We start from the raw sequence: 24,678 nt of genomic DNA on the forward strand, positions 1-24,678 counted from the left end.
GGTTTAGTGTCAGGAAGCTCTGAAGCAGGAGTGTCAGGAAAACATGGAGAGGGGTATGGGAAGGTAGACAGGATGATGCTTGCTAAGTCATTGGGAGGCAAAAAGCAAGTAAGTCTGACCATGTGCAGGACCTCAGATGGCAGAGCCTAAGAGCTCTGCCCTGTGGGCTGACTCCTTACTTCTTTCACTTCCTGAAACAGGTTTTTAGTGCTGTTCACAAGGAGGACTCTGGGCAGTACTACTGCATTGCTTCCAATGAGGCAGGCTCAGCCAGGTGTGATGAGCAGGAGATGGAAGTCTGTGAGTTTTTTGTTTTTTGAATGAATTTTACTGGGACACTGGGTAGAGTAGAACATTTAAAGTTAAATGATAGACCATCAGTTTAGGTTATTGCTCTGCCCACTGCCAAGCTTTCTTCTGCTGCTGACAGGATCCAGCGAAATCTACTGGGGAAGTGAAAGCACCAAGCACATAAATGGATCTCCAGAACAGACTTCACAAAGTCTTCTGTGTTAGAAACATGGCATAGTTAAGCATGTAGCTTTCAGAGTGGGTTAAACTCCTATTCTTTGGTAATTGATAGAACCATTGAAACACAACGCTAGAAGTTTGTCCATTTATAGTAACTATTTTTCAGGAAACGAAAGGAACTTTTGCCCCAATACTTTGATCATAATCTATGATGTCACCTTGAGGGCACTGGTTCTAAAGTAGGTATTGAGAGGAAGAGGCAGTAGATTAGGGGGTCCTGACCCATTGGGAGAGTTTCTTGGACTCTTCCCTGTTGCACACACCTGGAGAGGTATTTTCCAAAATGGCTTGATGATTAGAACCGTTTAGATTATTATGTACAGATCCTAGCGCCCACTGCAGACCTGTAAGAAATGTCTGTACAAAACAAGTGTTCCAGGTGATTCTTCTCATCTGTGAAATCTGAGAAACTACTCTATGATGATTTTCTCCTGAAGGAAAGTTCCTGAGTTGGTCAGTTTCCTGTATGTTTTCCCATGTATTTTTTTGTGCATAAATAGGTACTCATGTCACCATAGCAAATAATCAACCAAGCACCTTTATTTGGTATAAATAAATTGGTAATTGGAATGCAAGTTAGGGGCTTCCTAGACATGTGGCCAATGGAATAAAAGGTTGAAGCTGTCACTATTTTTACTTTTAAAATAATGATTAATATAATTTTGTTATTAAGGCGTTGTATAGAGGTGTCACAATTATGCAAGTCTAGTAATGACTACAGTTCTTGCACAGTGTCACCCCTTCCTTCACTTGCTTCTTGTTTCCGTCTCCTACCTTTGTCTACAAGTTGCATAGTTCATTTTTTACATAGTATATACTGGATACCATGACTGTATTTGTTCACCCTTCCTCCCTCCATCGTTTTGCCCTTCCTTGTACCCACCCCCTCCCCCCAAAAAAGAAATCACTATTTTCTTTTTTTTTTTCTTTTTATTGTGAAAATACTGCACTATTTTCATTTTTAAGGCTTGAAACTTTCTTCTCTCAAGTAATCCACATCAATTAGGATTTTTCAAGTAATCCACATCAATTAGGATTTTTTTTCTTCCTTAGAGCTTCTGACTCCTAATTTTTCATATACTGTAACCATTTTCTCCATTACCAATATTCTCAGACATTTATCCCAGAGCATATTTAAGCCTTTCATGTAATTCCAAACCTCCTTGATATAATTTAACTGTAGTAATATCAGGGTTTATGGTGCCCTGCAGGGTCTAGGCAAGATTTAATTTACTCTCTGGGCTAGGAGAGGCATGAGGGGGCAGAGAAACAGATGAAAGGGGGAAAGGAAGTGGATGGTAAGAAGGGAAGGATGGCTGGTTATTCTTTTTAAGGGATGGTGCACATCATTTCTCCCCACAAACCTTTTCTGCAGATGACCTGAACATCGCTGGAATTATTGGAGGAGTTTTGGTTGTCCTATTGGTTCTGGCTCTGATAACGTTAGGCATCTGTTGTGCATACAGACGTGGCTATTTCATCAACAATAAACAGGACGAAGAAAGGTGAGCCTGCCTACCTGAAGGTGAAGTTCAGGCTGGTGTTAGTATGATACCCACAGCACTGAACTGCTGCCCCCTTCTGTTCACAGTTACAAGAGCCCAGGGAAGCTGGATGGAGTTAACTACATCAGGACAGATGAGGAGGTAAGAGAACTGAACAGGCAGCATGTAGGAAACTGGCAGTGTGGGTGCATCCAGTGAAGAGAACAAACATTCCTGCTTGGAAACCCAGCAGCCTTGTATGAGTAGTCCTTGTTTTACACACCAGTGAAACCCACACTTCCCACAGTCTAATGGATGACACTGCTTCTCTGCTTTAATCTGGCCCCTAGCTTCCTCCTTGGGGATATTTTCCCTTTCCTGCCACCTCACTAGGTTCATGGATTGGTTCTAACTTTGCATTGCCTTTGCAGGGTGACTTCAGACACAAGTCGTCATTTGTGATCTGAGATCAGGCGATGTGACAGAGCACATGCAAATACCTCTACCCCTGAAGGCAGCCGTGAGCCACGTGCACTCGGACAGAGCTAGACACTCATGCAGAAGCTTTTTATTTTGGCCAAAGTTGACTGCTACTTCTTAACTCTTTAACAAGCCTCACAGAAAAAAAGAATCTTCCTCAAAATGGGCACAGTAACCACCAGGACAGGACACAGATGGACATCACTATTGAGCTCCCAGTATGTTGCCAGCCCAGTTTTCATGAGGGTGTTAACTAGGATCACCGACATCAGCTTTCCTTGGCTGATGAACACCCACTTGCTGTTCATGTTCAGCATTGGCCGAGGGAGCAGACAAGGTGGCTGAGCAGTGTTGGCAGCAATATTGAGCACCACAGGAAGCCCAGGGCCTTGACTTCCCGCTCTGCCTGGGAAAGGATGTGCATGCAGTGCTCACTCTGTGAGCCCTGACCCTACTGTGCTGTATTTCCTTAAGGCCTTGGCGGTCAGAGTTCTGTCTTGAAAAATCTTTTGGGATCGGCATTTTCCAAAAAAACCATTATCAGGAAGATAAATTGCTTTCTGGATGAGGGCTCTGCTTACCCCAAGGAAAACTGCTTGTCCAGAGTATCAGGATTTAAGAAAACCTTGTCTTAGGCCAAGTCTGAAATGGTACTGAAGTATGCTTTTCTATGGGTCTTGCTTATTTTATAAAACTTTACATTCTAAATTTTTGCTAAAGATGTATTTTGATTAAAAAGAAAATTTCTATTTAAACTGTAAATATATTGTCATACAGTGTTGCAAAAGCTATTTTTTTTAAGAGTTCAACTTACTATGTTAAATTGGAAAATACCAATAATTAAGTTTTATAACCAAGGAATTCTCCTCTCAGAGGTTTACTAGTACATTCCTTTGTCCATTAAAGTTTAAACATTTTCATGAGAAAATTTATGCTGTCTGTATAGCAGACCACTGTTGCTTAAAAAGCCTTTAAAAAATTCCAGTCTAGCAATGTTGGTATCTGCATCTCTCCAAAAGAAACCCTGGGACCCTCAGGTTGGCTTTGAACAGCCTCTTCCTGAGATCAGTAAAACTGCCTATACCCAAAGACTGCCAGAGGCCTTAGACATGTGTACATGCCCACATTGGTGGCTAGTCCACGCCACCGTTCAAGTCAGTTTGGGCCACTAACTCAAAAAAAAGTGTCAGCCAGAATGCCCTCCTCCACTTCGCAGTTGTGACCGTGCTTCTTCTCTCAACTAACTCTAGTAGTGTTGTCAGTGGGCTCAGCAGTGCTTGGAGGGTCTCAGGCGGTATCCTCCATGGGTTGCCCAGCCTGCAGCTTCCTGTGACACCCTCTTTTGGTTATGGATAGCTATGAATCAAAGCAGTCACTGCCATTTGGTTTTTAGGTTCATTTCCATTATTTGTTTAGTCAGAAAGACTGTAGGGCCAAGGCAAATTTGAAATAAAAGCTGTCAACTACAATAATATTTTTCAAAGAAAACAAACCTCCTGGCCTTGAAGAAAGCACTCAACCCTATGGGTTGTGTCTCCTCCTTAATAAGCCATTGTGGGACAGGCGGTCCAGCCTTTTGAAGATTACCAGGAAGTGCACTCATGCTAGAAAAGTAGAACGCCTGAACCAAAAGCAGTTTGCTAATTTTGATTCTAAATCTTTTTATCTACCTGAGACACTGCTCACTTTGTGGGGAACATTAGAAACATCATTCAGAAGCCTTTGTTCTTCAAGAGCAGATGTCTTCAGCCTCAAAACACATGCAAGATGTGAAGTGGTTTGAAGCCAGAAGCTTCTGAAAGGAGGAGCATCCAATTCCTTGTGTGCCCAGGGATGGGTTCATGTAGAATGTAGTCAACCTTGTGATTTATCTTCCAGTGTCTTAATTTTCTATACTTCCACTGTTGTTTTTCATTGAATGCTTGAGACATGTTGACTTTTATGAGTTCTGTGAAATGCTTGTGATGAGATGCTGGCAGGAGCAGCAATTCCGCTCCCCTGGTGCCTGTTTTCTCTTGACTAGCTTAGTGAAGACCACCCCCTCATTTGCCCTCTTGAGGCAGCCCCCCCATCTGATGGTTGGGGTTTGCTAACCTCCCTTATACCAGAAAGCCTTCAGCCACGGGCTGTGGGGCTGGGGCCTGATGCAGTGTGTGAGCCTGGGAAGCAGTGACCGAAGCCACAGAGAAGGAGCACTCATGTCTTTAGCTTGTGCCTCTTTAGGAAGAGGCCTGGGCAGGCTGCTCTTTTGGCCTGTGGTATGGATATTGTATATAGTTGTTATAGACTTGTACTAATGCACCTGGTATTTGTTAAAGCCTCATTTATAAAAAGCTTTTCAAAAAAATCCAATTCCAAATGGTTCTTTCTTATTTGTGCTCATGTTGGATTTACTGTCTTCTTAGTATTTTGCTAAGCAATTACAATGAAGAGGTGTTCTATCACTGTCGACAAGGAAATGAATACCTGACTGGAACCAAGTTTGTCCACTCGAGCAACTTTGTGACTTACTCCATCAATGATGAGGACATTTGTGTCAGAGTTTATTTATGGGAGAGGTATGGGTGAAACACAGAGACTTTCCACCTTCCAAACCCAACTACCATATACGCATGCTAACATGCATACTTGAGGCTGGGGTATAGTTCAGTGGTAGAGCATGCCTAGTGTTCATGAGGCCCTGTGCTCTATCCCCAGCCTTTTGTGTGTGCTTGGGGGTGGGGGAGGGGAAGATACTGCAAGTTTAAAAGAAAAAATTTAACACTAAGTCTACTTTTGCTTCTGTAATACTGGACTCAACAAAATAAGGCTGAGGACCTAGCTTGTGTAGAGTACTTGCCTAGCATGCACAAGGCTTTGGGTTCAATCCTCAGCATTGCAAAAAATAAAAAGAACCAGCAAGACATAATGACATACACCTGTAGTTCAGCTTCTTGAAAGGCCAAGGCAAGAGTTCAAGACCAGCCCGAACAACAGAAGTGAGACCCTGTCTTCCATGTAGTTATCTTAACTACCAGTGAAAGTCCTTTTCTGACACCAGAAAAACTGTAGTGAATGCTACAAGGCTGTATTTATTCTTAACTTTTATTATCTCAACTTAGAAAGCTGTACACTTCTTTTAAATCAGCAGTTATAAATAATAGAAAAAATAATACATTCAAATTTTTGTCAATGGATTTGGGAAAATATGTACTATAAGGAATTCAAACAAGCTAATAGAAGCTTCATTTATATAAAAGAAAGCTGCACTTTAAGTTGTATTCCTGAAAGACCAGATTGTAATCTGACATCCAGAGTATAATACTAAATAGCTAAAGTCCTAAATCTGGCATTTCTTAGTTTTACAAGTTTTGGTCATGTGTCAGAAAGATAAATACAGCTTTGCTGGGCACACATGAGTGACCACACATTTGCTCTGCACACAACGGCAGCATCACGGGGTGTGAGGTGGTTGGGAAGCCCTCTACCTTTCTGCACACAGGACGTAGAATGCCTCTTGCCTTCCCAGACACCAGCTACAGTGTCCTTGTTCAGTTAGCTGCCTTCAGGGGAGTCTTCCTGGACCTCCTACTGGAGCCAGGGTGGTCATCAGTCCTGCCTAGAGTCTTCACATTCCACTGCGGAGGTGGTGGAGTCCTGGGAAGAAATGACATGGTCATACTGAGACCACACCCCCAAAACAAACAAAAACCCTAAACCAAAAAATACCTGACAAAACCAAAAGGAACTTTTTGTCATACTTACGCTTTATCAGGCAGTGATAAACATAAAATGTCATTTCCTTGATTCTGGGCTTCTGTTTTCTCTGAAAAGGAGTCCCGACACAGATTCAGTTTTTCCAGAACTTCAAGGACAACTAGTGTCTCACACAAGAAGGAAACTTACCTTTGGCTGCAAAGGGAGTCTGTGATATTCCTATGAAACTGACCCCTGCTCCGAACGTGACGTCAGTGATGGACCCTGGCAAAGGGAAGCACATCACAGAAACATTAAGGAAAAGCTGGCAGGATGCAGGCACCGTGTGCAGCCGCCTCAGCAAGTCAGCCAGTCTGCTCTGCTCCCGTTGTGGCCTGTTCACATTGAGGTTCTACCTCAACCTAACCTTTCCCTAGGACTTCACAGTGCTGACACTCCTCCAAGAGCTTCTTCAGTCTCTCCTAGCTTTCCCTTTGGACAACAGCCCTGTTAAAGATGCTCTGTACCCTGCTCTTACCTCTGGCTTTTTAGGTACCTTGACTCCTCTCTGCATCCTAGCCTGACACTTCCCATTCATCTCACCATCCCCTGCCTGGACACATCAGAACTCATTACTTCTTGATATGTTCCTGCTATGTTTCTACACACAACAGGATGGACCGGTATATGGTCCACCCAAGCTGGAGCCATCAGGCACCATCAAGCCCTGCTGATGCTAGTGTTCAAGATTCTCTACCTAGTGCCCTACTTCACCATGAATGTCTTGATCCATCATATCCCAACCCTTTATCTGTCACTGCTTCTACCCGCTCCTCCAGCCTCCTCTTCCTCCAGCTCACCCCTTGGGAGGCAGGTGAGCACACACTGAAAAACAGACTGAAGCACAGTGGGTCTGTATCCTTGCTGAGTCTTACTAGTGTGAACTACACAAGAATCTAAAATGGTATTGAAGCGAATTCCAAAAAATGGAAACGAGGTTTTTTTCCTTTGTTGCTGCTTTAATTTCCTTTTTTTTTGGGGGGGGGGGGGGAGCTGTGTCTTGTTTGTTTACATGTCTCTGGGAGGGGCAGGGGAGGCACAGAAATGAAGGAACAAACGATGAACAAATGTGGGTGGGGATTGGAAGGAAAAACGGGGAGAGGGTGAGGGAAGAGGGTGACACTGTCCAAAACGAAATGTATGCTACCTGACTCATGACTGTAACCCCTCTGTACATCACCTTTATAATAACAATAATAATTTTTTTAAAGAATCTAAAGTAGGAGCTAGGCACTGGTGGCTCACATTTTGTAATCTTAGGAGGCTGAGATCTGAAGATCACAGTTTGAAGCCCACCTGAGCAAGAAAGTCCATAAGCCTTTTACCTCCAATTATCTACGCAAAAGTCAGACATGGAGCTGTGGCTCAAGTGGTACAACACTAGCATTGGGCAAAAAAGCTAAGGGACAATGCTGAGGCCCTTAGTTCAAGGCCCAGTACCAAAGCAAAAATCTAAAATGGGGATGAAAATATATACTAATCCCATAAGGGGTTGTTATGATTAAATGAGGTTATATAAAGTATATAACACAGTACCTGATCCAAGGTTAACTGCTAAAGAAATAGTTAGCTATTATCTCTTCTATTAGTGGAGTCACTTTGAGATGGCCCCATTGCCTTTACAAACTCACATGGGAATGCTGCAGGACACCTGCTGTATACCATGTTTGTGAATCAATGTTCTCCAGCAGGCCCTGACCTTCACACCTGTGTGTACGTTCAGCCCTTCCGCCTGGCCTGCTGCTGAGAACAAACCCAGCACTCCACCGGTCCGTGGCACTCCATACTCTAAGCTTCCACCGGCCCACTTGTAGAAGCAGAGCTGGGTGTGAAGCTGGCCCAGCATACTTGTGAGTGTAGCACTCCCACCTTTCTCCATGTTGTGATATCCTAGAAGTATGGATGGTACTTTTCTAAGCTCAATTCTAAGTTACCCAGCAGTGCTTCCCAGCATTCCACCTGCAGATGGACTGGCAAAAGATCCCACCTTCATCTGTGAGCTCTTCCTGAACTGTCATTGGAATCACACAGTTTCTGCAACTCCGAAGCCTACATGCCTTCTAGGTAACAAGTCTCCTGCCTTTACCAAAGCACCTGCACAGGGGATCTTACCCTCCACTCCCCAGTGTACTCTGTGCTTAGAATCAAAGGCAGAAGTGCCTTTGCTGCCTGCATTACAGCTGCAAGAGGGATTTGCTAAACACTATACAGATTTTCAGCTAAATCCTTGCTCTGAAAATGATACTCTCCATTTAGCAAAGCCACTGCCCATCTGAACCATGGTGCATTGCAAGAGTTGAATCGAGTAGCCTTCTTCCTACTGGCTTTTCAGAGTTCAGGCCACATCATGATAGTCATCAATAGAAACCATGCTGAAAAAGGCACTGCATGCTCCTAAGTTCTATGCTAATTCTCAGGACAGCTAACAGGAGACCCTTCTTTAAGTACCTCTAGTTCAGAAATCACAGCAACAAAGACAATACATTTAGCAGCCTGGAGAGAGAACAGGTTTGTGTTCAGACCCAGTGACACCTGAGTCTTGTTTTCAGTGCAAAGATGAGTCCATACATGCAAATCAGCCTCATGCACTGTGCCAGGTTTCACTGGTGAGGAACACATGCTCCCAGGAGATCAACCAGAGCCTGAAACCAAGAACTCATGGGATGAGCAAAACTAAAGTCAGATGTACTGTCCTTGTTTCTCAGCCTACAGCACCCATGTGCCAAAACAGAAGCATTTGGTTCCCTGAGCCAGGAATACTCTTGAAAGAGGAGGACTATTTTACATAACATCACCACATCTTTTGATGTACAGAGAGCCAGAATTATCCACTCCCTTTCATGACAGAGTCATCATTGTTTAGTTGTTGTCTGAGGACAGCTGAGGTAGGAATTCTGTTCACTAATCTCATTAAAAGAGGGCCCTGGATGAAGATTTTTTCCATAGCCCCTAAATATTCAGAGACATAAGAATATCACAGGTTAATAAGCAATAAGCAAGTAGCTAGAAGCCAGGAGGTTCTTGGTGAATATACCCTGCTTGTAGGTGGAGTCAATGAGAGGAAAACATTGGTTTATCTTAAATCTCAACAGTGCCCGGAATCAGGTTGATAAAGAGGCTGCAGAGGCTCACAGAGGTTGAAATCCAGGGTCTGAGCTGAGACCCACCTCTGCCACTGAACAAACTGCTTCTATCACAAACAGAATAAATACAGAAGACTGGTGTGCAGTGCCAAGAGGTTCAGGGAGCCCAGGAGGGGCCTACTTCAGCTTAAGAGGCAGGGAAAGGGCGTCGGGATAAGGGTTTGGTAAGTGAGGGCTCAGGTTAGGGAATAACATGGTTTGGGTCATTGACGAGCCTGCGCAGCACTGAGATACAGAATGGGGCGCATCAGGCAGGTCCTAGGAAATTATACTGTATATTCTGGACAGTAACCATCTCTTCATACTATTGGTTGACTATCCCTAATCTGAAAATCAAAATACATGCCATTCAAAAACCCAAAATGTCATGAATGCTGACCTGAGGTCACAGTGGAAAGTTCTACTCTTGACCACAGATGACAGCAGCCATCTAAACATAAGTGCAGGGGCTGGGAAGATGGCTCAGTGGTAGAGTGCTTGCCTTGCATGCCTGAGGCCCTGGGTTTGATTCCTCAGCACCACATAAGCAGAAAGAAAAAAAAGCTGGAAGTGGCGCTGTGGCTCAAGTGGTAGAGTGCTAGCCTTGAGCTGAAGAGCTGAGGGACATCGCCCAGGCCCAGAGTTCAGGCCCCACGACCAACCAAAAAAAAAAACAACAAAAACAAAAACAAAAAAAACGTAAGTGCAGAAAATACTGTGTAAAGTTACTGTCTGGTTATGTGTGTGGGTCTATGATACATCAGTGAATCTCACTGTGTATAGACTTCGGCCATATCCTGAAGAGTTGTCAGTATGTATATGCAAATACTTCCAAATCCAAAAATATCTGAAATCTGAAACATTTCTGATTCTAAGCATTTTGGAATAATTTTCTCAATAATGATTCTTATGGGATTTAAAACAACTATAAATTAGGGGAAATTTTTCAACTCTTCTAATTTGTTCCTATTTGGGAAAGGAAAGAAAAGAATGGGGCATTTGGACAAAACAGCTGTTGAGGTTCAGAGAAGACAGAGGCACTTGCTATAGCTGGAGCATCAATCTCAACATACCAGAGCCCCCAGTCTAAACATGCTCGGTACACGTCAGCACCAACTTCTGACTACTCCCTATGGTAGACTCGCTGAGTACTATCCAGTACTCTTGTAATGGCAAGAGGTAGCAGGTAGGGCTAGTGACTTGATCTATGTGCCTCAGCTTCCCACAAGGATCCTCTAAGTCATTTTGAAGTTTAAATGAGCTAATAGAAAAACTACTGGCCCACCCCAATGGACTAATGGGTCAAAAAAATGTGATATAGGGGCTGGGAAGGTGGCTCAGTGGTAGAGCGCTTGCCTTGCATGCATGAGGCCCTCAGTACCACATAAGCAGAAAAAAAAACAAAGCCGGAAGTGGTGCTGTGGCTCAAGTGGTAGAGCGCTAGCCTTGAGCTGCAGAGCTGAGGGACAGCGCCCAGGCCCAGAGTTTAGGCCCCACGACTAGACCCCTCCCCCCAAAAAAAGAAAACGTGGTATAGATAAACAATGGCATTCTACTCTTCCATCAGAAAGAATGATATTGTACCATTCGTAAGGAAATGTAAAGACTTGGAAAAAATAATATTAAGCAAAGCAAGCCAGACTCAAAGAAATATAGGTTGCGTGGTTCCCCTCATTTGTTCTAACTAGACTGTACCTAAAAATCTATAAGCAAACACACTGGATGGTAAAAGACAAAAAATACATTTGGACAGAAAAAAATTATACAAGACTGTAGACAGTCACACAGTGAGACCTACAAGGAGGATATTCTTAGGAGAGAATCACAAAGATATAATAACTATGTGCATATGGTCATATAAAATGATATTAATCAACATGAATTCCAAGAGTGGAAACAACAGTTTTTTTCTTTGTTGCTGTTTTTGTTTTCTGTACCTTCTGTCTTATTTGTAATTGTATCTGTTTGGGGGAAGGTAGGGGGCGGGACAGAAATGGTGGGACCAAGGGTGAACAAATGTAGCAGTGATCCTCACTAGACACTATGTTGAAAATGAACTATACAACTTGTGTGTGTGTGGGGGGGGGGGGGGGGCAGATGGGAGGGAAAAAAAAGAGAGAGAGGGAAGGGGTGATACTGTTTAAAAAGAAATGTCCTCATTACCTGACTTATATAACTAACCCCTCTGTACATCACCTTTATAATAACAATTAAAAAAAGAAAACTTGGTTGAGCATCAGGAGAGCTGCTGTCCAATTACAAGCAGTATCTTGCAACAAAGTTTTCCTACAATACAGCAAATGCACAGTGATCAGAGGAGAGGGTACTTACTCTCTGGGGTACTGATTGCCCGCAACTGCTTGATAGCACCATCAGACTCTTGCTCCAAGCTGTAGGAAGGTGCTAAAATGGAAAACAATATTAAAGACTAAAACCATCAAAGAGAAGGCATAGGACATATATGGCGAAGCTCAAGTTCCCAGTGGTTAAAGTTTCTTAGAGCCAGTTCAAAATGCACTGCAAATATGTGATAAGCCTCAGAAAACATGGGCATTCTCACTAATTTTCTCTAGAAAGTTGAACTATAAAACTCAGCAAACAATGGAAAATTATAAAAACCAGTGTTTCTAAGCTGGAAAATTTAGTTTGACACTGAAGTTTTCTAAATATTCATGACCTTTGACTACTGGGCATAGTTCTAAGGATTCCATACATACAGGCTATACATGCAAGGGTATTTACTGTGACATTATTTAGACTAAAAAAATTGAAAAGCACTTTCAATAGGGTCCTGATCAAAAAGTTTTGGTACTTCTTTAAGATGGAATGCTATAAAACCACTGGGAGGAGTTTTGAAAATTAAAGAAAACTTTTCCCTATGTATCACATAGGGAAGCAGGTGATAAAACAATGTATACTAAGATCACATTTTTATAAGTATACAGAACACACACACACACACATACACACATATGTGTGTATGTGTGTAGAAAAAAGATTAGAGGAATAAACATGTACTACTGTGGTTTTATGTTCTCCAATTCCAAAATCTTTCAGGGAGCCACAAACTGTTTTCTCGCCTACAATCCTAAATCCCCAGTTAATGTCAGATGTCTTGAGATAAGGAAACAGAAAGCATTTGAAGAGGAATGACAAGCAGACTTGTTCTTTTTAGTCAGCTGTGAGCTCTCCCTATGTCTGGCACCAATCTTTAGGCTTACCCTGGCTGCCTGGTTTCTCTGGGCTTTCCAACTTTAAAGTAAAGGGATGAATTCCTGAGCCCTGGCTGCGATGTTTATTCTTGGACTCCACGGCTTTCTTGACGGAATTCAGGATGGCAATGGTGCTCAGGGACATGGGCCTGTGGGAGATAACATGCCACAGATGCTGCAGAGGCAGCAGGAAGACAATGTGGCCCTTGCCCACATCCTTTGAGACATGCTGCTCATCCACCCTCTTTCCAGTCTTCAAGGGAGGGGTATGGAGTGAGGAGACTTCCAGCCAATGCAAAGATGAACAGGGTGTGTCATAGCGGGAGGCAAGACCAGCCTGCCACTGCCTAATGGGCTCCCTACCTGGCACTGGGCATTAACATCTTCAGAGGCCCAGCTTCTTGTGTGAGAGGCAAAGATGGTGTGTGACCCGTGCTAGTGCTAGATCCAGGTATTGAGGGCCAGCTTGCAGCTGGGGGCACAGCAGCATTTTCTTGGCCAGCAGGAGCTGGCACTGCTTCTGAGCCAGGACCAACCTGTTAGAGAAGATGAATGGAATTGGAATCTTCCTATGTTATGAACAAGCTATACCAGTCTTGGGCAAGAACACATTTCTCTTCGACACAGAACTATCAGCCAACTGCCACACATAGATCTTGTGGCCAATTTGTCCTCGTCACGCTTAAGTGCAACAGATCTGTCTGGATTTCTCAGGCAGTGAGAACATCGTGCTTCTAACAAGAGCAGCAGCTAGACCTAGAAACGCCTCCGGGGACAATATGCTCTCAAGAAGGGTGGCTGTGAGAAAGACCCCAGCGAACGAAAACATTAGGAAAGGAGGCTTAGGGGTGGGTGGCCTGGAATTACAGCTCAGATGTCCGGTACTGGTATGCATCTGGCACTAGGCATTTCTCCCATTATTATTGCAATTTTCCAGACAATGTCCTACGGTAGGGACTGCGGAAGGAGAAGCTTGAGCCACTGCTCTGTCTATTGCACGTAACAAGGGAACATGGAACCGGCCAGCAAGCCACATGCCCAGGGGTCTAATGCTGATTCAACTCTGATTACGTGTGGGTTTGGGAGAATGCTGGGAAAGCTGGCATGCGAAAATACTGGACAGTTGGTCAGCCTAAGTCAGACCTCCTCCTACCTGCACAGCTTGGACCCCATCACCACCATCAAGCACCCTGTTCATATCAGCCTGCTTGGCCAGCTCTTGTTCCTGGGCCAGCTGCTCGTTATATTTCTTCATGTCATACTCAAGTTCAGATGCCAGTTGTTTGTCAACTGCAAAGAAATCCTTGATTTCATCCCGGTAATCTTGCATTACTTCCTGAAAGACCCAGAAGCACCCGTTAAGTGTTTTCTTGACTAAAATAAGCTCTTGCAGGCATGGTAGCACCAACTGCAATCCTAACACACAGAGGGCAGAGGCAGGAAGATCACAAGGTTCAGGGCAGCCTGGGCTACTCAGCAAAACCCTGTCTCAACAAGAAAAACAAGAAATAAGCAGTGCAGTACAACCTGACAAACAATAACAACAGTAAAATGTGTCTGAAGCTAATGGCTCCTGTCTGTAATTCCAGTTACAGAGAGCCCATGAGACTCTTATCTCCAATTAACCACCAAAAGTAGAGGTAGGGCTCAAGTCGAGGCCCCAAGTTCAAGCTCTAGTACACAAGCAAACACGTGCACACACACACACACACACACACACACACACACACACACACACACACACACAAAGATTTGCATTACTGAGAGTAGGCAGTATCTATTACATTAATTAGCAGATTACTTAGCATAATGGCCTATTGTAAGGAAACATTAATGATGTTCACATTGTCCACCATGATGTGAGATATTAACAAACAGTTCCCATCTCATAGGAAGCTTCCTGTTTATCTGCCAGGTGAGGGGCAATCGCTCAGGTACCCAATGGGAGAAAGACATGGTCCTGGCCCAGGCTCCCACAGCAGATCCAGGGAGCAGAGCAGCCTGGAAGCTGCTCATTCACTTACACTAGCTTTATCCACTAGACCCAGAGAACCACAACTAAGGCCCTAAACCCATTTTTGTGCCTTTTGATTTTATTGAAAATCTTTCATTACATCTGGGTTCAAGCCTTAGAGGGGGTCTTTTAACCTCTGGGTTAAGAGAAAGAACCCTTTCTGCCTAACAGAACTAGCTACACTGCAGTTCAACCATGACAAAAACTACAGGAAGACTATCAGCTCCGGCAGTCACTACTGCAGAGCTAAGAGGCTGCTGAATGAAATTCAGGGGTGTGGTAGAAACAGGAGGACCTAAACATTTTATATGCCCTCCTCTGATTGGACGGATTGGACAATAAAAAATATAAAAATAATTACAAGTTCTCATTTTTCTCTATACAGTGTGCTCATCCCTCCCAACCCCTTCTTACTTAGCGTACAAGGTCACCTGAAGATCATATTCCATGGCATTTTGTTGCCGCCTTTTCAGAGAAAGGGTTTTTGTTTTTGTTTTTGTTTTACGGGAAAATATGCAATGTTACCAGAGAATAACTGCTAAATTAAGGAAATGGTTGTGGCTTTTTATTTCTGAGCAATTCTATGAAAGATCTGAGGCCTTCCTTAGGTCTGTCCTGCAGACTCACCCTGAAAAGTGTTGCTCAGTCTGTTACTTCCCCACCCCCTTCACAAACAGCAATGCCAGCCAGAGGACAGCAGCTGCCATGGCACCGTTAACTCCTAACCAGGGCCATCTGAAGCAGTGAGAACAAAAGACTTCCCTTCCTCCTTCACCAGAGTGGACTACGACGAAGACTTGCTTTTTCTCCTTGACCGAAATGGAACCTAATCCTAAAATGCATACAAATGTAACAGGCATGAACATATGCTTGGCAGGTGGGAAAGGGCAGGCCTCTGCAGTGTGCCTCTAGCCCAACACCCCATCTCCTCTGCAGATAAGCCAGCTTGGTACATGCATTGTACACACTACTGTAATAAAGGTTTCTATAGCTCTCTGAGCTCTTACCACTCATTGTCTGCCTACACTGGCAGGAAATCCTAAGTAATGAATTTGGGGAAGAGATGCAACCCCAAAAGGCAAACTTATCACTTACCCTGAGATAGTTCATGAGTTCTCGTAAAGCTGGGATCTTTTTTTTCTCCAGCACAGTCTTCAGGGAGATGATAATTGGAATAATGTTTTCTATGAAATTCCTCTTTTGAACCTGTAGTAACACAAACAGAAGCATGTTTTAGATGTACAAACTTCTAAAAGACAAAAGCTTGTCCTTCATCCCATTCTTGTAGCACAGACAGTGTAGCATCTTGTAACAGTTGATTTCTGGTGTTTGATTATGACACTGGGAATGTATTGTACCGAAGGCTTTTCTTCTAAAGTCATCCTAAGCATTACAGGCAAACATTCAGAAGGTTTATAATATAGGCTACAGAGAAATACTACTCACACATTCTAAATGAGAAAAAGGAGTAAGAAATACGTTGAATAACGACAAAAAGCTCAAAATCTCCACACAAGATCTTCTGGACTCTTAACTCTGGTCTACATTCAGTCCTACTCGGGCTGTGCAGAGGTATTTTGTAATCTGAAGATGAGATGACAGTACTATAAAAATGGATAAGCATGGGCTGGGAACGTGGCGTAGTGTTAGAGTGCTTGCCTAGCATGCACGAAGCCCTGGGTTCCATTCCTCAGTTCCGCATACACAGAAAAAGCCAGAAGTGGAGCCATTGCTCAGGTGGTAGAGTGCTAGTCTTGAGCAAAAGCAGCTCAGGGACAATGTATTGGCCCCGAGTTCAAGCCCCAGGACTGGCAAAAAAAAAAAGGCTAAGTATGATGGCAGCCAGCTGCACACACACATACACATACACATATACACACATGTACATGTGTGGCAAGTGCACACGTGAGTGTGTTTTTTTTTTATAACTGTGCACACATTTTAAAAAGTGGTATGAGCTAGGTATGGTACCACTTGCTTCTAACCCCAGCCTGTAGGGAACAGAGGCAGGAGGACTGAGAATTTGTGCTAGCCTTGATTTAAATGATCACTCACCCATCTATTCAGCAATAAGTTTCTTAAGAATTAAAAATCATTCATTATAGCATCTCACATATGTAAGATTTATCTTTCTGAACCTGTACTCTTGTTCTTCTCCAAGCTAATAGTATTTTTCTTGCTTATATAACACCTCATTTGTAAAGGGTCTTCTCAGTCCCTGTAACAGGAGGCCAAAAAATAAACAATTCACTTAAATACAGACATCAACAGATGCTAGTTTAGGAAGTCTTTAGAAATGGCCTAAATGAATTCCCTCAAGTACTATCAAGACCTCAGAAATGCAACAAATTCAGATTGCTTCTAGACCACAGTGTGTGTAGGGATAAATTATACTGGGTGGCAAGAGGAACTGGAACTTGTCTGTGAGGGAAGGGTGTCTACGAAGGAAGCAGGCAGACAAGAATAGTGGTAAGAGGCTTTCTGAGAAGATAGAACTTAGAATATATGGGAATGGGGGCGGAGGTGTAAAAGGTGTAGAACAGGAGAGAATACAGCCTACCACTTCAGGGCTGAGAACCAAGGTGATCATAAGCAAAGAAGAAGGAAAGGGATGGGGTAAGTACCAGCACATTAAGATTGTATCCTGGAGGAGAATTAGTATTTTATTCAGAAATGGCACGATACCACACAAATATCATCCATAAAATAAATTTACCCCCTTATTTATCACCAAGAGAAGAGTTCCGTGAACTGACACAACAACATGCTGAGTAGCAAATACCACAAATCACCTATAATCCACCAGAAAAGTCTCCTGCTGCCCTTCACAGTCAATCTGCCTCTATTCTATTTTATGATCACATTTGTATTTTAAAAACATTGTTCTAAAGCTTGACATAGTGATGTTGCCTATCATTACAGCACTTGGAAGGTTGATGTGGAGGATCATGAGTTCAAGCCCAAACGAGGCTACATAATGAGCATCTTGTCACAAACAAACAAAAAACAAGACTGTTTGGGCAGCAAATGGCACATAGCCTGCACGACAAGGAAACTAGAGACAGAAAGGGTGCTATGGGAACAACTAGACATGACATAGACTTAACAAGTCAGAAGCAGTGGAAATCCAAGAGAGAGATGGATCTTTCAGATAAACAGACAGGATCTCCTGACAAAATGGATGACACCAGACTCCTTTAGGATCAAAAGCCTTCAGGAGCCAGGCGCCAGTGGATGGATGGATCATGCCTGTAATCCTAGCTACTCAGGAAGCTGAGATCTGAGGATCACAGTTCGAAAGCAGCCCAGGCAGGAAAAGTCCATGAGATTCTTATCTCCAATAAACTACTCACAAAAGTTCAACTGGTAGAGCACTCATTTTGAGCAAAAGAAGCTCAGGGACAGAGCCCAGGCCCAGAGTTCAAGCCCCAGGACTAGCAAAAAACAAAAACAAAAAAACAGAACCTTTAGGGATCAGGTTGGAAACATACCAGCTATCCCTATAGGGCCTGGAGAGGGCTGGTAATGAGGCTCTTGAACAGCCATTCAATTTTAAATCTGATACTTCAGGTCAAACAAAGAATGTGCTTAGAATCCTAGACACTTGTTCTGCTGTGGCACAAATTATCCAAGAGATCATTGTGGCAATTTGTTATCTAATGGCAGAAGAGGCAGAAAGTGATGACTAAGTCAGCTTTGACAGAGGAACCTTGAGACACTTGTGGCTCACGAAGACAGACAAGTGGAAGGGAACTCTGTCTTATAAGAGGAGCTGGGGCTAGAAATAGACTTGCAGATTGCTACCTAGGCACTGGTTAAAACCACTGGTAAGAACAAGCCCAGGACCCAGGGACACCACCCAGTATGCACATGAGCAGTCTGTGGGATGAGCCCACACGCACCTGTGAGATGAGCTTTATCTGGGCTTCCTGCATGACCACATTTGCCAAAGCCATGTCATCTTCTTCCAAAAGGAGATCTTTGCATGGTTTAGCTCTCATTGCCAGAAGCTTGATCTCCTTTGAGCTGAGAACATCAAATGTGTCTGAAAGCAATTCACTGGCCTCCATATCGAGCGGTAAGATGCCATCGGCGAAGCATGCTGAGAGAAAGCACAGGAGATCTAAGGAACATGTTAGGCCAGAGGGGGAGGGCAGTTCACAGGCTTACTGGCTGTCTGGGACAGCAACCTGCAGTGGGGTCTGTCTGGGGCACAGCTGATGGCACATGCCAGAAACATGGGTGTTCCTGAAGAACCAGGGCCTACATGGTACAGACCTGTGTTTTATTTTATCAATTATTTTTTTTTTTGCCAGTCCTGGGGCTTGAACTCTGGGCCTGGACACTGTCCCTGAAGGCTAGTACTATACCACATGAGCCACAGCATCACTTCTGGCTTTTTACTTGGAGTCTCATGGACTTTCCTGCCCAGGCTGGCTTTGAACCATGACCCTCAGATCTCAGCCTCCTCAGTAGTTAGGATCAGAGGTGTGAGCCACGGGTACCTGGCCTGTATTTTATTTTTAAACACATATTTGCCACTATCTCCCCCACCAACACCACCATGAGGCCTACCCAGAATACTAAGGCAGATTTTTGAAGTGATATTGAATCGCTGCTCATCTGTGAAGTGTTCTAGAAGAAACTTGTAGATTCTCATTCGCCTCCCCTTGTTGGTCTTTCCCTTCAGTGAGAACAGCCGCTTCTCTCTGTGGCAGAGCACAATGGTTTTACCACACAAGTGGGTGTAGGTGTCAAGGGTTCAGCACAACATTGTACCAGCATCTGCAAGGCTAAGTGCAAAGGACACTGGGATTCCAATGTCTTCCTGGACATATAATTCCTTCAGGACCCTAGCCTCACAGGTGAATTTTCCTAAACTGTCCTGCCAAAGAAGGTAACAAGTACCAAGCAAAATATCCAGATGACAGTCAGTGGTCCAAGCTCTGCACAAGACCAGCCAGACATTTCCTACCTCTCTGTCTGAACAGCCAGCACCTCCCAAACCTCCCCTTACCTCTTACCAAGAGACCATCCACCCCGGCCACTCCACTGACCTCTCGGACTGGGGAAATTTGTTATACTTCTCATGCTTCTCATAGTTGTTGAAGTGGAATATACACTCAATAAAGTGCTGGAAGAACATGACAGGGTTCCTCTTCAGTAGCAAGTGAGCCAGGCAAAACTCCCCCAAACTGCAAAGTGGAGAGAAAAAAGTAGGAAACACGCTTGTTGTTTGCATGGTCTCTACAAATATGTAAGCACTGCCGTGAAGCACAAAGAATGGTAAGCAAGGCTAAAAGATTCTAAAGCTACCTAGGTAGTTGGGTACTTCCTTCCTTCGCAAACTAATCATCTTTGTGTTTTCTTCCTTTTCTTTCTTTTTCTTTTCTTTCCTTTTTGACTTGTTTCTTTTTCTTTCCCTTTTTTTTTTTTTTGTGCTAGTCCTGGGGCTTGACCTCAGGGCCTAAGCTTTGTGCTCAAGGATAGTTCTCTACTACTTGAGCCACAGCTCCACTTCCATTTTATTTTATTTTGGCCCCTAATTGGAAATAAATCTCATGAGCTTTCCTGGTTGGGCTGGCTTAGAACCATGATCCTCATATCTCAGCCTCCCGAGTAGCCAGGGTTATAGGCATGTGTCACCAGCAGCTGGCTTCCTTCTCTTTCTTAGTTGCACTTTATATTAGTCACTTTCTTGCATTGAACACTTATATCTGCTTTTTATACTTCTGCAGTAATTGCTAACTTACGACTATTTGTACTTGGATTTCACTCTGTGTTTACTGGACTACAAGGTCCCCACCTAGTGGGCAGAGGAGGAAATATGTCATGCAACTTTGTTTCCCCCAAATTTGGGGTTATCAGAAACAACTAAAAATGTTGCATAGCCTTGGAGTTTAGCACAATGGTAGAGCACTTGCCTTCAATGCACAAGACTCTGAGTTTGATCCACAGCACTGCCCTCCAATATATATTCATGCAAAAAAGAAACCACTTCAAGAAATCCCATTGGACCACAAGTAAATTCAGTTCTACCACTAGTCTCTGTAAGATCTACACTGGCATTTAGTATGGAAAAATTACTATTAATCAAAGCAGACAGACCTGGCCTTTGGCCTAAACAATCAGAGACCAGACTTAAATTACAGTTCACCAGGTTTCCAAAGTGGAAAATCCTGGCCTACATTTGAACTATGATTTAAATAAACCCAGAATGCAGTGATAAAACTGAGAGGCTTAAAAGTGCACGCGCGCTTGTGTGTCTGTGTGTGTAAAAGGCTACAAGAAGCACTGATAAATCCTACTATAGTGTAAGTTATCTTCGTATCTGTCCTCATTTCTTTCTGATTGATAATATCTATAATTGATAATATCTATATTCAAATTCTACATATATTTTACACATTGACAAGTGCTTAATATATTTGTTGTAATGCATTTTAACTTAGAATTTCTAATTAACAGAGAAACATCAACACTGTATACAGTGTATACTTTTATTGTGCCATGAAATGTTTCAAAACATGTACACACTGTATAGTATTTAAATAAGGTTAAACAAAGCTATTGCCTTGTTTTTTAAACATGCCCATGAATAAGCTCATAAAAAACAGGAAAACAAAGAAATACGAGCTACACAGTCCATCTTCTATCCTACGTTATTGTCTAGAACAGCTCATGCACTTTGAACACTCAGCTCCATCTGTACACTGCATAGACAGCAGTCAGCAGACAGTGCTAAGGAGCACTGCAAAGGGAGGAGGGAGCCACACAACTATTGCTTCCTTTGCCCAGCTATACAAAGAAAAAGAAAACCAGACAGTCCTAGCGTTTTCTTCTGGATCTAGACATATTAATTAGAATGTTAACCTTCTACCATGTGTTGTTATGTGAAATGTTCTTCCTTAGGAAATTACACCCAAAGAAAACTCAGCAGAAATTCTTCCAATGGAACTCAGAGTAAATTATTGGTGACCATTTTTAGAACCAGAGGGACTCATTATTCTATGCTATTTATAGTTAATGAACTCTATAAAGACTTTCTCCTCACTGTGGTAGCTTTTTCCATGGCATTCAACATTCTATTTTCCAATTGCACACTTGCTTTAAAAAGAATTATTCATACAATATAATCTAAGGTAGCAAATTCTATCAGACTATTTCTTAACCCTTAAAAATGGGTCATAAAAAAAAAAAATACCAGGGCCAGGCTCTGGTAGCTCACACCTGTAAATCTTAGCTATTCAGGAGGCTGTCAATCTCAGTTGAAAGCTTGCCTGGGCATCAAAGACCAAGAGATTCTAACCCTAACATACCAGTAAAAAGCAGGTTCAGAGGCATGGCTCAAGGGGTAGAGCACCAGCCAAGCAAGCAAACTAAGCAAATGCGCGATATTGAGTTCAAGCCCTAGTACTGCCAAACGAACAAACCAAAACCAAACAAAAAGAAGCTGTACATTGTGGTACATGCTTGTGACCCCAGTTACTTGGGAGCTAGAGGCAGGAAGATCGTGAGTTCAGACTAGCAGGCAAAGATAGCAAGACTGTCTCAAAAACAAAAGGTCTTGGCGGGCGGGGGCATACCTCAAATGGTGAGTGACTAGCATATATGAAGCCCTTAGTTCAATCCCCAGTGCTACCAGAAAAAAATAAGGAAGAAAAGAAGGGAGGGAGAGAGAGAGGAAGGGAGGAAGGGAGGGAGGGAGGGAGGAGGGAGAAAGGAAGGAAGGAAGGGAGGGAGGGAGGGAGGAAGGAAGGAAGGAAGGAAGGAAGGAAGGAAGGAAGGAAGGAAGGAAGGAAGGAAGGAAGGAAGGAAGGAAAGAAGGAAGGAAGGAAGGAAGGAAGGAAGGAATTGGCAAAGTTATATATCTCACACCTCTTTATAAGGAGCCTTGTAATTTGTATGTTCAAATTCACACTGCAATTATCTTCATTCCTAAAATTTCTTCCTTATAATTTCTGGACTTAAAATAAATTTGGAACTCTTTATCAAAAATAACATTTTTTTAAGTGGGGGGTGGCCTAGAAATAGATATAATCAAGTCAACAGTCAATGGCTTCTATCCTGTACAGTTTGGTATGACAAAGGCATGAATAGTTCTTTATTACTCTTTCGGGGAGACAAATAACATTAGCAAATATAGTCAACACTGCGATCATCTGGATGGATCTAGCCAGGTTTTGTTTTATTTTTAACTTAAATATGAACATCTGTTGTATAGTTCAGTACCGTAAAAGTTGGCTCCTTTTTCTGGCAACTATCAAAAGCTCCCTAAATCTCAAATAACTGATTGTAGATCAAACTGAAGAAAAGAATCTAGTGTACACCAGAATGAGGGATACTGTCCAGCCATGGGACATGTGAGAGACAGATTTACCTGGCAACATCTGGCTGTGAATCGATCAGCGTGCTGACAAAGTGAAAGAACAGAGGGCCCTTCCATTTCACAAACTCCTCCTGTGAAAGAGAAACCAACATATTTCAGGATGAATCTAATATAGAATCCTTAGGTGCATTTAGTCACAGAACCACTCATCTACTTTGTGTGACATTACTCCTGCTGGCTTCTGGTCTATCTAGGACAAATGAGCTCAGTTGGGTAGCAACTCACTGCCCACCATCTTGAAACCTCTTCTCCACTTGACAGTGCAAAGAGATGTGGAGGAATAGTAAGTGGGTAAGATGTCATCAAATCTTAGGAAAATGGCTCAAAGCATATATGGCGTTTACAGGACAGAGCCACAGGTGCCTCTGTGTTAGAAACACAGCACATACATGAGGCTAGATTCTTTCATGCACCAAAATCCCTCACTGAACTCTCAGAACAAGGATGTGAAACAGCCCAGCAAAAGTATTATCCTTATTTTGACAAAAGAAGAAGTCTGAGAAATGTGGATTTGTTCAAGGTCAAGAAGAGTAACAGAACTGAAGCTTGTGTGCTTTTTTGTCCAGGGTATTTATTTGTAAAAGTGGAACTTCATATGTCTTGAAAGGATGCCTACACAAACCCCAAATGAATATTCTCAAGTTAAGGATCTGATAAAACAGGCTGAACTGAACTTGAGAAGCATGGGACTGTAAAGTAAAGATGGGGCTGGTTATTTTTGGACTCTATTACACCGTAAGCACATTTCCTCTGCTAATTGAGTGTTCCCTTAAACCAGAAGCAGTGGTTGGTGGAGTGGAAAAAAGACATACCTGCAAGAGGTTGGTAAGCAAGAACAGAGTCTGCTTTCGGATAAATGGGTCTGAATCCTTCAGACAAATGGAGATATTGGGAATGTACTTGTCAACCATGACAGTGTATCGGATACAAAGATCACACATCACGATGATGACATTGTTGCGAACGGCTACATCCTTACACACTTCCAGCTCTCGCACAAGGGCTGGGATGCTCTCCTTTGCCAGGTCCTCATTCTGTAAGCATAGCTTACCTGTTCCAGAAAAGAGGGAGATACCAGGACTCAGATGTATGGGTTTTATTTAAAGTTAAGCCATCATGCCCACAATCATAAGCAACAAAAGCTGAGACAGACAAAACCATCTAAAGGTCAAAGTACCTATAGGAAAAACAGACTCCATCAGAGGCTGTAGGAGATACATGTTTTGGAATATTCCTCTACATTACTAAAATTATTACTTTGTTTCTTCTTTACAATTAGAGGAGGGTTGCTAAATTGTATTGGTTTGTATGTTTGTCTGGTGGCCTGGGGATTTTGCTCCTATTTGAATTTCTTACATATTTTTAAAGAAATCAATATCACAAAAAATTCATAACTTTTAACTACCACAAATAACAGTCATAGTGAGAGAAAAAGTTCAGATTATAGCACAGAGGTCAGCATTTTCCTAACAACTATTTGAGTTCATGTACAAATATGCTTAAGTCTCATTTGCCAACTCTGGAAAGAATGAAATAAACTGTTTCCTTTTATGACCTGAACTTCAGATTCATTTTTCCATTTCCAGAACTCAGTGTAGCACTTGGAATACAGTTCTTGATAAGCAAGACTTTGCGGTGCTATCACGTGAATATTCTTTTAAAAAAAAAATGATAGGAGCTGGGCGCCAGTGATCACATCACGCCTGTAATC

General features: G+C 42.8%; 2 protein-coding genes across 2 annotated transcripts in view; one reads left to right on the forward strand and one right to left on the reverse strand.

Moving 5' to 3' along the window:
• Window positions 1-3,973, forward strand: part of Jam3 (junctional adhesion molecule 3) — a 57,308-nt gene extending 53,335 nt beyond the window's left edge. The window contains 4 exon segments of the mRNA XM_042674947.1: window positions 201-300; window positions 1,907-2,036; window positions 2,123-2,177; window positions 2,447-3,973. Of these exon segments, the coding sequence (XP_042530881.1) occupies window positions 201-300; window positions 1,907-2,036; window positions 2,123-2,177; window positions 2,447-2,482 (321 nt within the window). The 3' untranslated portion in view covers window positions 2,483-3,973.
• A 1,590-nt stretch (window positions 3,974-5,563) lies between these two features.
• Ncapd3 (non-SMC condensin II complex subunit D3) overlaps window positions 5,564-24,678 on the reverse strand; it is a 56,022-nt gene continuing 36,907 nt past the window's right edge. Inside the window, exons 23-35 of the mRNA XM_042674916.1 lie at window positions 23,780-24,018; window positions 22,959-23,038; window positions 19,636-19,773; window positions 19,154-19,287; window positions 18,481-18,680; window positions 15,674-15,784; window positions 13,718-13,900; window positions 12,928-13,100; window positions 12,574-12,713; window positions 11,684-11,755; window positions 6,381-6,455; window positions 6,240-6,300; window positions 5,564-6,131 (exon numbers count right to left, since the gene is read on the reverse strand). Of these exons, the coding sequence (XP_042530850.1) occupies window positions 6,026-6,131; window positions 6,240-6,300; window positions 6,381-6,455; window positions 11,684-11,755; window positions 12,574-12,713; window positions 12,928-13,100; window positions 13,718-13,900; window positions 15,674-15,784; window positions 18,481-18,680; window positions 19,154-19,287; window positions 19,636-19,773; window positions 22,959-23,038; window positions 23,780-24,018 (1,712 nt within the window). The 3' untranslated portion in view covers window positions 5,564-6,025. The remainder of the gene's footprint in view (window positions 6,132-6,239; window positions 6,301-6,380; window positions 6,456-11,683; window positions 11,756-12,573; window positions 12,714-12,927; window positions 13,101-13,717; window positions 13,901-15,673; window positions 15,785-18,480; window positions 18,681-19,153; window positions 19,288-19,635; window positions 19,774-22,958; window positions 23,039-23,779; window positions 24,019-24,678) is intronic.

This window comes from Dipodomys spectabilis, unplaced genomic scaffold (genome assembly GCF_019054845.1).
Source record: "Dipodomys spectabilis isolate Male_0828 unplaced genomic scaffold, ASM1905484v1 ptg000023l, whole genome shotgun sequence".
NCBI classification, from domain to species: domain Eukaryota; kingdom Metazoa; phylum Chordata; class Mammalia; order Rodentia; family Heteromyidae; genus Dipodomys; species Dipodomys spectabilis.